At 54.8% G+C, this 15,160-nt stretch overlaps 1 protein-coding gene across 5 annotated transcripts in view; it reads left to right on the top strand.

Moving 5' to 3' along the window:
• Positions 1-14,675, top strand: part of ST8SIA5 (ST8 alpha-N-acetyl-neuraminide alpha-2,8-sialyltransferase 5) — a 58,498-nt gene extending 43,823 nt beyond the window's left edge. For 3 of the 5 annotated variants that reach the window (XM_011288020.4, XM_011288019.4, XM_045042204.1), the window contains 4 exons: positions 2,544-2,688; positions 6,578-6,690; positions 7,486-7,578; positions 8,943-14,675. In XM_011288020.4, the coding sequence (XP_011286322.1) occupies positions 2,544-2,688; positions 6,578-6,690; positions 7,486-7,578; positions 8,943-9,411 (820 nt within the window). In that variant the 3' untranslated portion in view covers positions 9,412-14,675. Of the gene's footprint in view, positions 1-2,487; positions 2,689-6,577; positions 6,691-7,485; positions 7,579-8,942 lie in introns of all 5 variants that reach the window. The other 2 variants (XM_019815228.3, XM_019815227.3) reach the window with 2 other exon arrangements.
• Positions 14,676-15,160: the final 485 nt, after the last annotated feature.

The following is a 15,160-nucleotide window of genomic DNA, read 5'->3' as shown; positions in this document are numbered from 1 at the left end:
GATGTTTAAAGTGATAACCCTGGAAGAGCAGGTACCGGCAGCCGCAAACCAGAGGCCTCTGTGAGACTGCAGACTCCCAGCTAAGGCCCAACAGGAGGGCAGGAAGATCCCGCCTCCACCCCCCCACCCCCACCCCGCCATCATAAAAGTAGAACATGAACTTGAGCAAAGTGCTGGGAGGCGGGAACAGGTCCAAGGTCTGTGCGGCAAGTGCCACCCCAAATCCAGCCCTTAGCAAGAGGTGTTAGTGTAGGCACTGCCCTGGCAGACGCCCCCCGGGGGTGGGCGGGGCCTGAGCAGGCTGATACAACACCCAGCGCAGAGGTCAGCGAGGTGCGAGGAGATGTTGTGTGGTCTGGGAGCTGCACAGAAGTGTCCTCCGTGGGATTCACATATCTAAGGAGATAACGAAGCGGCAGGAAGATGATATGGCAGCAGAAAAACAAGGATTAAGTGTGGGAGCCTTCGGCAGGGATCAGCCAGCACTATCCAGCAGAGAGGCTCCGGGCGCGGGGCGGGCATGCTGAGCCCCTTCTCGGGGTGGGGGGTAGGGGCGTAGTTTCAGGTGTGGAAAAGGGAGATGACATCAGGTCTTGTCAGGCTCCAAATGGAAAAACCTTCAAAGCCAGTCGGTTGCCTCCCTTTGCTCTCATTACAAGCTCATTCAACGATGATGAGATCCTTCATTCAGGTTTGCGAGACCCTGGTATGGTGAAATGGGGAGGGGTGGAGGGGACGTGCTAGAAGGAGTCCTGTAACTGAGGCCTTCCCTCACCCTACTGCCTACAAATGGACGTGTTGGCATTCTGGTTTATAGCTCCGTCACTGGCAGGCTCGGTTAATATGAGAGAGTTTCCATCGGTGGTGAACTCTCCAGCTGGCTGGCAAGATTGAGTTTCTGGACCAGCAAAGCTAAATGGGCCAGTGCTGACTCATGGCCTCTGCTGGCCGGGTCCCTGGCCTCCCCTCTGAGAAGACTCAGTCAACCTTCTGAAACTCATCACTCCACAGGAAGGCCCTCTCCGATCGGCAGCCAGCTGAGTTTCCCCAATGAAATCCCTACGAGAAATAAAGTCCTAAAACATAATTTTATAACCTTCCTGGCTTTGGCAACCTGGAGCCGAGCAGAAACTAGAACCCGGGCCTCCTGACACCGGGTGGGCAGCCCAGGTTTCCATCCCAGACCTTGGATGTGAACTCTCCAGCAAGCCCCTCCTCAAACGTTGGTGGTCGTCATCATCCCGGCCCCGTGGAGGTGTCCCGTCCCTCCTGGGGCCGCCTAGACAACTGCACGTGACAGTGCCTGGAGCCAGTGTTGGCGGGAGGAGGCCAGTGTGGACTCAGCATAACACTGCTGCTTTGGGGGAAAATGGAGCCTCGCGGGCTCCAAGCCCTCCCCACCCCACCACGTGGGAGAGCAGCAGCTTGCCTCCCGTGTCAGGTCCGGCCCCTGGGCAGCCAGGGTGGGGGGCTCTGGGCCCCCAGGGCAGGGGAGAGCAGTGCCCAGGACCCCGCCCCTCAGCAGGCCTCGGAGAGAGAGTGACCCGGCAGAGCACCAGCTGAGGCAGAGGGAAAACTCAGCCTTCTCCGGCCTGGCCGACTCCCAGGTCGGCCTCAGCAGCCACCTTCTCCCTTGGAGGGCTTATTTTTATTTTTATTTTTATTTTTTAGTTTTGCAAAGGCTGCTTGCATCCTCTAAGCTTTAACCCTTCTGTGGCTTGTGTTTGACTGCTCTTGTGAGTGAAAGCCACAGGGCTTTTTTTTCTTTCTTTCTTTTCTTTCTTCCTTTCTTTCCTTTTTATTTTTAAAGAAACAATGGACTCCTGAAAACCTCTTTAGGAAGTCAGGCTCCTCTTTCTGCAGGGAGTCATCAACCAGCACCAGCCCACTTCCTGACCTCCCCTCTTCCTCAGACACTTTCTAAATGCTTCTGTTGACCATCGGTGTCTTGGGTTTTTGCCCCCCGTGGGATAGGGGTAAACACCTTGTCTAAGGGGCCAAGAACCCAAGGGCGCGGTCTGTGTCCCCGGATCTCCATCAAGGCTGGATAAAGAGTGTTTCCAGAAAGTAGTAGAATGCCTGGCAGATCTTGGCGAACGCCTGACTGAGGCATGACTCATCCCACGACTGGCCGGCAGCTGGCTGTCGAACACCCGAACACTCGTGCGACTGACACCGTGCAGGATCTGGAGAGGCAGGGTGCCTGCCATCAAGGGGCTTTCGTTCAAGTGGGGAGGGGGTTGGCAGGTGACGAAGTGGGTGGTAGCTGGTCTGTGCTCTGGGACCTCAGAGGCCAGTGAGGTCAGTGGGGTGGGCAGCTGGGAGCTCCCGGAGAGAAAGGCGAGTGTGAGGAGGGGAGGCATGTTGAAGGGGGAGCGGACAACATGAGCAGAGGCGAGGGGGTGGGAGTGAGTGTGGGAAGGGGTGGGGGGGAGAGAACGGCTCACCCCGAGGGGCCTCAGCTCCCTGACCCCTCTGTTCTTCCAGAGGCTTTGCTCTGCCCTGTGTCACCTGTCCCTCCTGCTGTGTCTCCTGCCTGGCAGGTCCACTCTGTCCAGGTGCTGCAACGCCCCCTCCTTCCTCTTCACGACGCAGAAGAACACGCCCCTGGGGACGAAGCTCAAGTATGAAGTGGACACCAGCGGCATCTACCACATCAACCAGGAGATCTTCCGCATGTTTCCCAAGGTGCTGCTTGGGGCAGGGCAGTCTGGGCAGGGCAAAGGGGCGACCTCACGTGGCCCTCTGTGGCCACGCCCATACAGTGTGGCATCACTCTGCTGTGCCCTCTGCACCCGTTGTCCTGGCTCGGGTTGGCTCAGTGGACTGTCCTCCGGGGCTCCCGTCTGGGCAGAGTGAGTGCCAACTGGCTATTATTTGAGCGACTTCTGGCAAGAAAACGGTTGTCAAATTTTGGTTATTGCATTGCTTGCAGAGGACATCCCGAAGATATCCGGGAGAGTGATTAGGCATTTGTCCCCCACTGGAGGCAGGCGCAGGAGCAAAACCATTCACACAAAGGTTGCATGCACGAGAAATCACGGACCAGTAGAAAGCAAATCGAGAACGATTTGCTCTCACGTTGGATGACCTTGGACGGTTCTTATATCTTCCAAGGCCCCAGTCTCCCTGTCCATCACACTGGACTGGTTTAGGCTAGGAATAGGTTTGGCTGCTTATAACAGAAAATCTAAGTAAAACAAGATAGACGTGAATTGTTTTCCTTCCGCATAAAAGAAGTCGGGAGGGCTAGTACGGTGGCTCCCTGGTCATGAGGGACCACAGGATAAGTGATCTCATGAATGAACGGCTCAGGGCACCGAAGCTCTGGCTTCACTTGTGGCCTGACCACAGCGTCAGAATCTCAGAGAAAAGGGCCTGGAACCTGCCTTTTCAGCTCATTCTGGTGGTTATTACCATCTGAAGAGGAAGAAGGTTCCACTGGATGTGTTCATAACCACCACCTGGAGAGCAATGGGTCCAGGGCAGGACTTAGGGAGCCCAGTGTGCAGAAATGCTGAGTGGGGGCATGTCAGGTCTTTCTGGATGAAATCTGAGGGCCTGGGCTGCCCTGCTTCAACGGGAATGCTCATGAAACAAAGCCCACGGGTCCCTGCGTTCTGTTACGTAAACGGAGGGTGCTGATAAGATTGGGCCTTGTGGGGGCAGCGGGGAGGAGCACAAGGTGGAGAGGTGTCACACATTCTCTCCCCACGTCACTGGGCTGGAGGATGATGGGGATAAGCCACATTTACCAGGTGGGTCTTTTTTTTAATGTTTATTTTTGAGAGAGAGAGACAGAGAGAGAGAGACAGAGTGTGAGGGGGGAGGGGCAGAGAGAGAGAGGGAGACACAGACTCCGAAGCAGGCTCCAGGCTCTGAGCTGTCAGCACAGAGCCCAACGCGGGGCTCAAACTCACGGACCGCGAGATCGTGACCTGAGCCGAAGGCAGATGCCTAAGCGACTGAGCCCCCCAGGCACCCCTACAGCGTGGGTCTTGCAAGGCCTGGAACAGGAGGCTGATGTCTGACAGGTGGACTTACATCTCATGCGGGTCATGCCAGTGGGTGACAGTTCAGTTATGACATATGGGTCCAACAAGGGCCGTGGGTATAGACGGCCGAGGCCCAGGGAGTGAGAGCAGGGCTGCCAAATGTTCTCTGGAAAGGGCCAGAGAGCAAATATTTTAAGCCTTGCGGGCCATATGGTCTCTGTCACAGCCACTCACCTTTATGGTTCCGGCACAAGGCAGCCACGGACCTTCACAAACAAACGAGTGTGGCTGGGCTGCAGTAACACTCTAGTTCCTATCAGACACTGAAACGTGAACTTTACATAATTTTTACGTGTCACGAAGTCTTCTTCTTTTGATCCCCACCCCCAACCGTTTGAAAATACAAAACCCATGCTTAGCTCGCAGGCTGTACGGAAACAGGCAGAAGGTCCGAGGTGGCCCGCAGGCCGTAATTAGCCACCCCCTGAGTTAGAGCCTGTGACTTAGAAGGATTCATACCCTCAAGGTAAGTACTTCTTTGGGATTGTATAAAATTCAGCTTCTCCACCTCCTCCCCCGACCCTGGAGATTCTGATTCCGTGGTTCTGGGAAGGAGCCCAGGAATTTCTATTTCCAGAAAGTACTCCAGGTTGTTTTTGATGTACAGAAGTTTGGGAGACACTGACATAGAACATAAAGGCCTTTGAGGATCTCTCCAAAGATAACTTTGGTTTTTTCCTTTCCCTGGTAAAAGTCGAACAGTGCAGTTTTCCCCAATGGCTGTGAGACACCCTTGTTTTCCCCATCCTGGCCCCTGGGCCTGTCCCTTCAGGGACAATGGGCCTTGAAGGACAGTCTCCCACAGACGGATGCAGCATCTTCTTCAGATTTAGTCTCCTTCCTGAGGACCCACTGTGGTGTGATTGCCCATGACCCCACCGGGAGGCCAAGGTGCCGACCAGGGCCGCTGTCATTCAGGGCTGGCCAGGTGATGTGTGCTGGAAGGGGAGCTGTCCAGTAGGCTCCTGGGGGGAGGGATCTTTGGGGACTAATGACAGTAATAATCTGGTCCTCCTGCCGAGATACCTCTGGGCCAAGCATCACCCTGGATAGGCTTTTCATTTACACTAGTGGTTCTTGACCCTGGGGACATTTGGCAACGTTTAGAGACATTTTGGTGGTTATGATTGGGCGTTACCCTTGACATCCGGTGGGGAGACGCCCAGGGATGCTGCTAAACATTCTGCAGTCCACAGGGCAGCCCCCTCTCCCCCCCCCCCAAGCAAGGAATGAGCTGGTCCAAAGTGTCAACGCTGCCAGGTCGAGAAACTCTGCTTCACGTTGTCTCACTTTTGAAAAGCACATGGAATTATCCTAATTTTACAGATGGGAAAACCGAGTTGCTGAGAACTCAAAACACTTGTCTATGGTTCCTTCACCTCATTATCACACAAAACCAGGGCTGAACCTGGGTCTTTTGCCTAGGGGACCCCATCCTGGTTGGTCCCGGGCTTTCCTGGTTTGCCCAAGGGAAGCCCTGCATCCCGGGCAGAGTTCCCCAGTCCTGGGCACACTGGGGGTTTGGGCACCCTGCCCTTGACTCCAGGTCTGTGCTTCTTTCTGCCTGTGCCATGCATGTGGCTGCTTGGTTCCATCTGCCTCAGGTTTCGTGGGGGTGGGGGTGGGGAGGGGGAGCAGATTATGACCCAGAGCAGGGACGGGACAGAATCGGGACCCTTAACCCTCAGGCCAGTGTTTGATTTTTCCTGCCGACGTGCCTGTGGTCCCCTGGAGAGCATGCCCAGGGAGCCTTGTGGGGAGCCGGTGCCCAGACCAAGGTAACCCCAGCAGTCAGGGTGTGACAAGGTCAAAGTGCCGTGAGATGGTCACTCCCAGGGCTCCCGTGAGTGTGACTGTCACTCAGGCTAAGTCCCGGGCTCCTCTGCACTTCGCAGAGATTTCAGGAATTTCCGGCCTCTCGCTGTTCCCCAGTGTGGCCTTGCTTACTCAGCCCTTGGTCTCTTGTCCCTGCTGCTGCCAAGTCCTGCCATGTGTCCCGGTCCATCTGATCTTTGAATCCCAGGCACATGTCTCCCCCTGCAGAGCAGAGGGAGGGTCTGTACCATGCCCTGAGCTGAAAGGGGTGAGAGCCAAGTTTAGGGCCCTGGTCCCAGGCGGCCCTGTCCCCATCTCTGTTGCTGTCACCCCCCAGATCATCTGCATTAACCAATAAAATATGCATACTAGAAGTCCTAAAGATGAGCTTCCCAACATTGGCAAAACCAAAGGCAAGCAGGACTAGCCACAACCTGTACTCTTCTTTCTGGAAACCTGAGGCATCCCAGAGCTTATTGAAAAAGGTTGTGGAGACCTGGCTTCTGTTCCAGCTCGTTCGTACTGGCCAGTGGGACTGAGAACAAGTCTCCTGGCCTCTCTTCTCATCTGCAAAGTGGAATAACCACTTTTCTCCCACATTCCCTGCAAGGCTGGCTCGTAGACGTGATCATGGGTACAGGGGTGAGGGCACCCGCAGAAGGCAGGGAGGGCATTGCCTGTGACAGCCGCGTCCCTGTCTCCCCCAGGACATGCCCTACTACCGGTCCCAGTTTAAGAAGTGTGCAGTGGTGGGCAATGGAGGCATCTTAAAGAACAGCCGCTGTGGGAGAGAGATCAACAGCGCTGACTTTGTCTTCCGGTAAAGAATCCCCCAGGCTCTGCACCTGCTGCTTCTGCCCCCACGGCCCTCCGGCTCTGCGCCCTTCCCTCTTGTGGTGCCCCACCCCCATGCCCCAAAGCTGTCCTTCAAGAGATCAGCCTCCACTCCCCAGCCCTGCACACCCTCATGCTCTGGGTTGTTTCTTGCCCTCTCCAGCCCTATCCCTTGGGGCCAGTGGCCAAACCTCTCAGGTCCTCTGTCTCCACGTCTGCGGAATGAGATGTGTGCAAAGAACACCTCTGTTTTCAAAATAATTAATTTTTTTAAAAAGAGCATAGCAGCTATATGAAGGTCTGTGCAGATCTGTGGGTGTGCAGAACCCTCCCCAACTGGGTTCTTCTCTTCCAGAAGCAGGGCTTGGAACAAGGGCGGCCTTGGGGCTGGCACCAATACTGGCTTCGCCCTGGCTTTAACTAAGTCAGAGATGGGCCCTGGTATTTCTTCTTCCTCAGATAGAGCCCCCTCTTACCTCTTTGGGGATCCTCGCTTACATCTTTAGCCTGGATAAAGAAGATGGGTTGAAAATAAAGGCTTCATGCAGAGGGATTGGGGTTGAGGCTGTCCACCATCATTGTGCCACTCGGGGGAGGGGGGAGGAGTAAACTTGCTTCTCTATGCACAGGCCACAAAGATTCCATCCAGCTGACTGCCTCTGCCTCCCTCTGCCCATAGGAGCAACATCTCCTCCCTCCCCACACCCTCCCCCTGCCTGCTCTCCAGCTGTGTCTAGAATGACTGAGCACATACGGCCTGGGTGCCTTGTCTCTTGTGCAGGTGCAACCTACCCCCCATCTCGGAGAAGTACACCATGGATGTGGGAGTGAAGACGGATGTGGTCACTGTGAACCCCAGCATCATCACCGAGAGGTAACTGACCCTCTTCTAGACTTGTGCTGTCCAGTATGGTACCCCTGGTCACATGTGGTTACTGGCCACTGGAAATGTGGCTATCCAGATTGACATGGACTGTCTATAAGTGTAAACACACACCCGATTTCAAAGACTTAACATGGAAAGGAGGATGGACCATATCTCATCCATTGTTTGTATCGATTACCTGTTGAAAGAGTAGTATTTTGGGGGCGCCTGGGTGGCTCAGTCGGTTGAGCGTCCGACTTCAGCTCAGGTCATGATCTCGCAGTCCATGAGTTCGAGCCCTGTGCTCTGTGCTGACTGCTCAGAGCCTGGAGCCTGTTTCGGATTCTGTGTCTCCATCTCTCTCTGCCCCTCCCCCGTTCATGCTCTGTCTCTCTCTGTCTCAAAAATAAATAAACGTTAAAAAAAATTTAAAAAAAAAGAAAGAAAGAGTAGTATTTTGGGTACAGCAGGTTAAATAAAACATTGTGAGCATTAAATATAATATAAAAATTAACTTCACCCACTCCTTTCTACTTATTTAAATATGATCATTAGAACATTTTAAGTGAGATATGTGGCCTCAGTTCTATTTCTTTCGGACAGCACCGGTCTAGACAGTCTTCACGTAGATGGGCCAGAAAGCTTTCCTGAGTGTGATGGGGGAAGACAGCTCCCTACCCTGGTGTATCCAGGGGGCCCTGGGAGAAGACTCTTAACAAAGATCTCAGTCCCCACCTAGTTCCCCTCCTGGGGTTTGTCTGCCTGGGAGGCCTTGGGGACGGGGGTCAATGGGTTAAAACAACAGCCAAGGGCCTAGTCACATCATCCAGGTCAGACCAGGGGTAAGAGAGGGGACAGCCAGAGACCAGAGGCTAAAGAGTTGGTAAATCAGGCGAGGAAAGCACGAGTGAGGGGCTGCGGGGCAGGAAGGAGAGAGCCGGCACACTCATTTGGGGTACTCATTGGGGATCTTGGGAAAGAAAGTACACGCGTCTGCCCTGAGGGCCCAGGGAAAGCCTCCACTTCCTCCCTACCTCCCCACCGAGTCCCCCCCCCCCCCCCCCCCCCCCCCCCCCCCCCCGCCCCCGGATGCTCTCATCCCTTTGGGTTAAGCATTGCCCTCCCTACATGGTCGTCCCTTTGGACTCAGATTGTTTCTACTTAGAAACCAGAAGCCAGGCCATTCATCTTAGGAGGTGAATGAGATGAAAGGAAGCGGGGTGGCCTTGAGTCCCCTGCATTTTCTGGAAAGGCCCCAGGGTGCCGGATGGGGGGCAGCAGGGGCGGTGGGGCGGGGGAAGAGGCGCACAGGCACGTTGGGGGTGGGGGTGGGGGGAGTGGGCCGACCACCCTTCTGCTCCGGCCCCGCCCAGGTTCCACAAGCTGGAGAAGTGGCGGCGGCCCTTCTACCGGGTGCTGCAGGTGTACGAGAACGCGTCGGTGCTGTTGCCCGCCTTCTACAACACGCGCAACACCGACGTGTCCATCCGCGTCAAGTACGTGCTGGACGACTTCGAGTCGACGCAGGCCGTGTACTACTTCCACCCGCAATACCTGGTCAACGTGTCGCGCTACTGGCTCAGCCTGGGGGTGCGCGCGAAGCGCATCAGCACCGGCCTCATCCTGGCCACGGCGGCGCTCGAGCTCTGCGAGGAGGTGCACCTGTTCGGCTTCTGGGCCTTCCCCATGAACCCCTCGGGCCTCTACATCACCCACCACTACTATGACAACGTCAAGCCCCGCCCCGGCTTCCACGCCATGCCCTCTGAGATCTTCAACTTCCTGCACCTGCACAGCCGAGGCATCCTCCGCGTGCACACGGGCACCTGCACCTGCTGCTGAGGGCGGCACAGGCTGGCCGGCCACCCCGGCAAGCAGAACCTCGCTCCTCCTCTCCTTCCTGCGCCCGGCAGTGCGTGGGCCAGGAGGCAGGGATGGGGGGGCGGGCACAGTGAGCTCTGTGCTAAGCCTCCTGGCCTCAGCCGGGGCCCTATGACCCCACCCTGCCCGTAGGTAGCATGCTGCTGGGCCACACCCCGAGATCAGGGGCCTTGAGGATTGCCAGTGATTAAAGCACATTTGCACTCAATTTTAGCATTCGGGAGAGTGCAGGCTGTAGTGTTCTTGTCGCAGCTAAAGAAAGGCCCTACGGAATGGAAAAGGGGGAGACTGGACGTGTGAGCATGGTCGAGATTTAATTCAGACTTTTGGCTTCCTGAGTTTTATACTGAGGCCTCAGCTGTGAATCGCTATCTAGAATCTCAGAGCTTACAGAGCAACCCAGCAGCCAGACCTTCCTGTGAAGACAGAGTGGCTCAGGGGGGTCCAGGGTCTTAACCACGCCCTTTCAAACACATCCTCAGACACACACATGCACAGTCTTGGTGCCTCCGGGTTCAATCCTGTGTTTGATATTCTGATGAGAAGGACCAGCCATTTGCACTAAGGTTTCCAAGCCAATGTGATTGACTCAATACGTGCTTAGCAATTTGCTTCCTCTCCTGTCTCCTTATTTCCAGCTCTGTTTTAACCAGGAGTTATTTATAAGATCTGTTCCTCTTTATGCTCCAGAATCCTGCAGAATCCTGCTACATTGTGTTTCTGACCTGTGGGCTCCGGGCTGGAAAGCACTGAGATGTAACCGATGAGCTTTGCAGACGGGAGTGCATCATGGCCTCCGACACCAGCATCACTGAGGCTTCTGCTGTGAAGGCAGGACTTGGCACTTTACACAGCCGGGTGGCCTCACGCACACGGACCCACAGAGCCTGTGCTTTGGGAAGTTAACTGTGCCTGGGCCAAAAGGGGTTAACGTGGCATTTCACATCTGAAGTTCATTCCCTTTGCTCCCCGCAGGGTGTTACCACCACGAGCGTGGCTGTACCTAATAGACACCCACGGTGAATTGCCTTAGAACCTAGCTGCACGGACTCATAGAATGTTAGTTCTGGAGGGACTTCAGACTCCAACCTCTCGCCTTCCCTCCCTCCCTCCCTCCCTCTCTCCATTCTTCCCTTCCTCCCTTAGACACTTCCGAAAGCCTATTCTGCTTTGGTCTGGGGTTGGCCTTGGGAAGACGTGATGACAAATCAATTCAGTATTGCTTTCTCCTCGGGCCGGAGGGCAGACCGTATGCAGGCCCGAACCCAGCTGCTGGGTGCTCTGGGGAGGATGAGGGGCTGTGAGATTTCAGCAGGGAGTGCGGCCTGCCATCTGATGGCCTCCTTGTACAACGCAGAGCAGCACATCCCGCCAGTGAGACACAGAGGGGAGCGTGGGCCTGGTCCCAGGCCTGCAGGCTCCCGGCCCACGGCTCCTTTCTTGGCAAAACCGCTTTGTTTGGGCTTGTGTTCCACGCTGGTGGGTTGTCATGGAGTGCATGCGTCCGCCTCTGTTCTGAGTCCTGGTCCTGACCGGGAGACTTCGCGCTGCTTGTCTGTAGGGCAGGGAAGTAGCCACTGAGACTAAGTAGACCCTAGTACGCCATGAACTGGGGAAAACTCCCCCGGGGCGGTGGAGGGCTGCGCTTTCTTGGGCTCTGCCTGTTCCTCCCAAGGTACTTATGGAGGTTTCCAGCCACTTGTTTGTGGTTAATTGAGTGCAGTTCTTGAAACCGTGGAATGTTAAGACTGCAAGACTCCTAAAGACCATTTTGTCCCATTTAAGGGAACAGACCTAGAAGGGGGAGGGGGCCTGGGTCGTGTCTGGGGCTCTACTGAATGGCCAGAGCCCCTGAGTGACACTTCTGTTCCAGGTGGGGCAGGGCTGGGGGGCAGGAGCCGCGGTGAATCAGACATCAGGGTTCCCACCGCTCGAGGGTGCTGCGGGTTGGCATCTGCCCCAGCAGGGCCCTCGTAGGAGCTGGCGATAGGACATAATGATCCACACCCATAGAGGAATCGGGACTCGTGGTCCCATTTCTGGCTGCGGGTCTTAGGGCGAGTTGCTTCCTCTCCCCACAGATCTCACTTTCCTCATCGCTACAACTAGAGGCTTAGGAAAGATCTCTGGGGTCCTTGCAATCTCTAATTTGTTGTTGGAGGTGTTCCTGATGTATGGATCTGAGCCACAAATAGTATTTGTTATTACGATAGTTAACATTTAGTGTGTTCTCATTCTGTGCCAGGCCCTGCACAAAGCACTTTCTTTGCATTATCTCCTGTGATCATCACAAGACCCCGTAGGTAAGAAGGCTCCCCTCAGGTGAGGAGGAGGTCAGACACCCAGCGGAGGAAACCACACCCAAGCGTGTGGAACCCCAAAGCCCACGCTCTGGACCTCTGTCTTAGCTGCCTCTCGGCCAGTGTCACAAGGGCTGGAACCAGAGGGATCCTGACGGAGGTGGCGCTGCAGGGTGGACCCTGCTCCAGGGACACATGCTCTGGGAGGCCGTCTTGGGTCCGAAGGCAGTCTCTGCCTGGAGTTGTCCCCCACCCCCACCCACAGTGAACGTGTGCTGTCCTGGCACTGGGGGTGGGGTGGGTTGAGGGCATCTCTGTGTCTGCAGGTGAGGACAGATGCCCAGAAAGAGTGACAACATGTTGACTGACTTGTCCAAGGCCCCATGGCCAGCTAGGGCCTCGTTTGGGACTCACCTGGTCTCCTGACTTCCAGGCCATCCTCCTTCTCCCGCGGTCAGTGTTTGTGGGGAAAACATTTTTTTCAAAGGCTCGGCGAGACCTGGGCATCGATTCAGGAAGCCCCCACCATGCTCCTCGAAGCCCCGACACCCTCCCACCGTGCAGTGCAGACTAGCAGTTTAAATTCTTATTTAAGGGAAATCGATTCCCCACAAATAAAACAACCCTCGTGTCTTCCTTTGTGCTAAACCCACGGCTCCAGGGTTGAAAGGCAGCAGAAACAAGCAAATGACTCAGTGCTTAGCCAAGCAGAACGGAAGGTAGCTCAAGGTCAGATGCCGCCTTTGAGGCGGTTTAGCAATGCTGTCGAAGCAACTCTGCCCACCAGTCACCTGGTGCCACAGAGAGCAGAGGGCCTCACGGCCCTTGACTTTGCTGAATGTGGGGAGGGGGCAGGGACGGCACTTCCTGACAGTTGAGGGAGGGCGCAGCGCTGGCTTCAGCCAGGCCTTCAACAAATAATTACTGGGCACTCCCTTTGTGCCAGGCATCGTGCTAGGTGCTGGGGGATGAACGATCGATCGAAATGATCAAAACGTAGCCCCTGCCCGCCCCCGGGGCTGACAGCCTGGTGGGCGTGTCCAGACACTGAACCAGGATCCCACACGCGTGCTGAAAGCTGGCAAGTCCGAGCTCGGGGACAGTTACCAGGGAAAGAGGACGAGGGGGTGGTGGAGTTAAGCTGGAATTCTGCAGGCTGGTGATTGCCAATGCAGCGGCTGCTTCTCAGGCCTCATCCTTGAAATCCGTGTGACATGTGACAAGGGTGGCTTCGCTGTCCTTTTGAGTCCTCTCCTCCTTTGTTTCCTAACAAACCACTCTCCCCTGACTTCCTTCCTGTGTCTGAATGCTCCTTCTCAGGCCCCTTTGTTGACTCATCTTCTGTGAACCTCAGGGTTCTCTTCTCTCAGCAGGAGAGAAAGCTCATCTAGTCCCAGCCTGTCTCTCCCATCCTTGCGTCTTAGCCCCCTTACCTGCAGGCTGGTTCTCCCTTGGATCTTCGGGAGCACGCTCACCGTGGCCTCCTGAACATCTGTCCCTGCGCTGCATTGCAAACCTCATCATGTCCTCAACTGGCGTAGTTAAAAGGACACCCTGGATTCAAGGTTGCCTCTTAACACTTACTAGCTGCGTGACCCCGAGGGAGCTGCTGAAGTCCCTGGAGGGTCTGATTCATTATCTGAGGAGTGAGGCCAGGACGCCAGCCTCTCCAGCCGTGGCGAGGGTCAAGTGAAATAGGGCTGCACAATGCCTAGCACAGAGCCTGACACAAACTAGACACTCGGTGAGCCCAGCTTCCTCGGCCTCCTCCCTCCCCCAACCCGCCCCCAGTGAATGGCTCTCCTGCACTGGTGGTCGCTCACCCCAAAAACCTGGGTCACGCCTGGCTCCTCCTTCTCTGTCACCTTCCGTATCAGCACAGCTGACGGAGAACCACACTCTGCAATGCCTGCCATTCAGTGGCGGCTGCCCGGTGAGTGGTGACGTCCAGCGTGGAATTCAGACGAGATAGCGTCTTAAGTGAGAAAAGAGTGAAAATGAAAATCCGGCACACAACCCCACTTCGGCCCCTCTGTGAAGACGAATATAAGATATAACCCACTATTAAACTAGCAACACAAAAATAATTGCTTGGGAATCGATTACATTTATAAAATCTGTTTTGGCCTTGACACGATCAGGGATTTTTTTTTTCTCTATTTTTGATTGTAGTAAAATACCCATGACGTGAAATCGACCATTTGAGCCATTTTTAAGCACACAGTTCAGTAGAGTTAAGTACGTTCACGTTGTTGTGCAACCAGTCTCCAGAACACCTTTCATCTTACAGAACAAACTCTATGCCCGTTCAAGGACAGCCTCCACTTCCCCTCCCCCAGCCCCTGGAAACCACCACCCTATTTTCAGTCTCTGTGAATGAGATTATTCTAGGTATCTTGTATAAGTGGAATCATATGGTATCTGTCTTTTTGTGACTGGTTTATTTCATACAGTATCATTTAGGGAGGTACAAGCTGTTCTCAGATGGCATTCGTTGTTTTCAGTGTCTCTGTAATACAATTCTGATTTTACTTTTGGTCCGGAGCAGTTCTCCTGGGCCCTTGGTCCATCCTTGGCTTCTGATGACCTTGACACCTTTGCTGAGGCTCAGCAGACCCGGTCTGCTTTGCTAGCTGGGCTCAGCTGTCCTGGCCACAGCCAGTATCCTGAGAGGCAACAGCTCTGCCCATCTTTTTTAAGTCATTAGATGTTTCCCCTGCAGAGTCTCTTCTGTGAACCCTCCTTTTTGCATTTCAACAAGCAGAAAAGGCAGAGGGAGAGCGAGAGAGAAATACACACTTCAGTCAGTGACTTAGCGCTTGGCACAAAAGCCAGAAATCAGTGACTGTCTTTCTTTCCATTCGGGGGACGGTTCCCTTGGCAACTAAGTAACTCATTTCCTTCAATAAAAATGACTTGCTCAGCTTTGGGGTAAAAGTTTTATTTCCTCTAGAATTGTGGTTCTCAGCCTTGTGTGCACATTAGAATCACCCGGGGATCTTTATAAAATAACCCTCATGCCGGGCCCCAGAGATTCGCCCAGAGAATCTGATTCAGTTGGCTTAGGGATAGGGCCTCGATCCTTTCAAAACTCTTACGTGACTCTGTGGCACAGCGGTTAAGATCCACTGTCCTAGGGCGGAGGGGCTCTGCCTCGGCTGCACTTTGGAGTCATCTGAGGAGCTTTGAGAAATACTTGTGCCTGGACCCTGTCCGTCCCAGAGGCTCTGATCCAGTTGGTCTGAGGTATGACCCAGGTAGTCAAGTCTTCCAGCCTCTCCCCATGACTCGAATACGCAGCCAAGGTTGAGAACCGTATTCTAGAGGTTCTTGAACCTGAAGCTGCGTCAGAGTCACTCGGAGAGCTTGGGGGTTCCCGGGCCCCAGCCTGCGGTCTCTGCTTCGGTCAG

The sequence above is a fragment of the Felis catus genome, chromosome D3, assembly GCF_018350175.1.
Source record: "Felis catus isolate Fca126 chromosome D3, F.catus_Fca126_mat1.0, whole genome shotgun sequence".
NCBI lineage: Eukaryota > Metazoa > Chordata > Mammalia > Carnivora > Felidae > Felis > Felis catus.
Note: the sequence above shows the minus strand (reverse complement) of the source record. Positions and strands in the feature narration are given on the sequence as shown.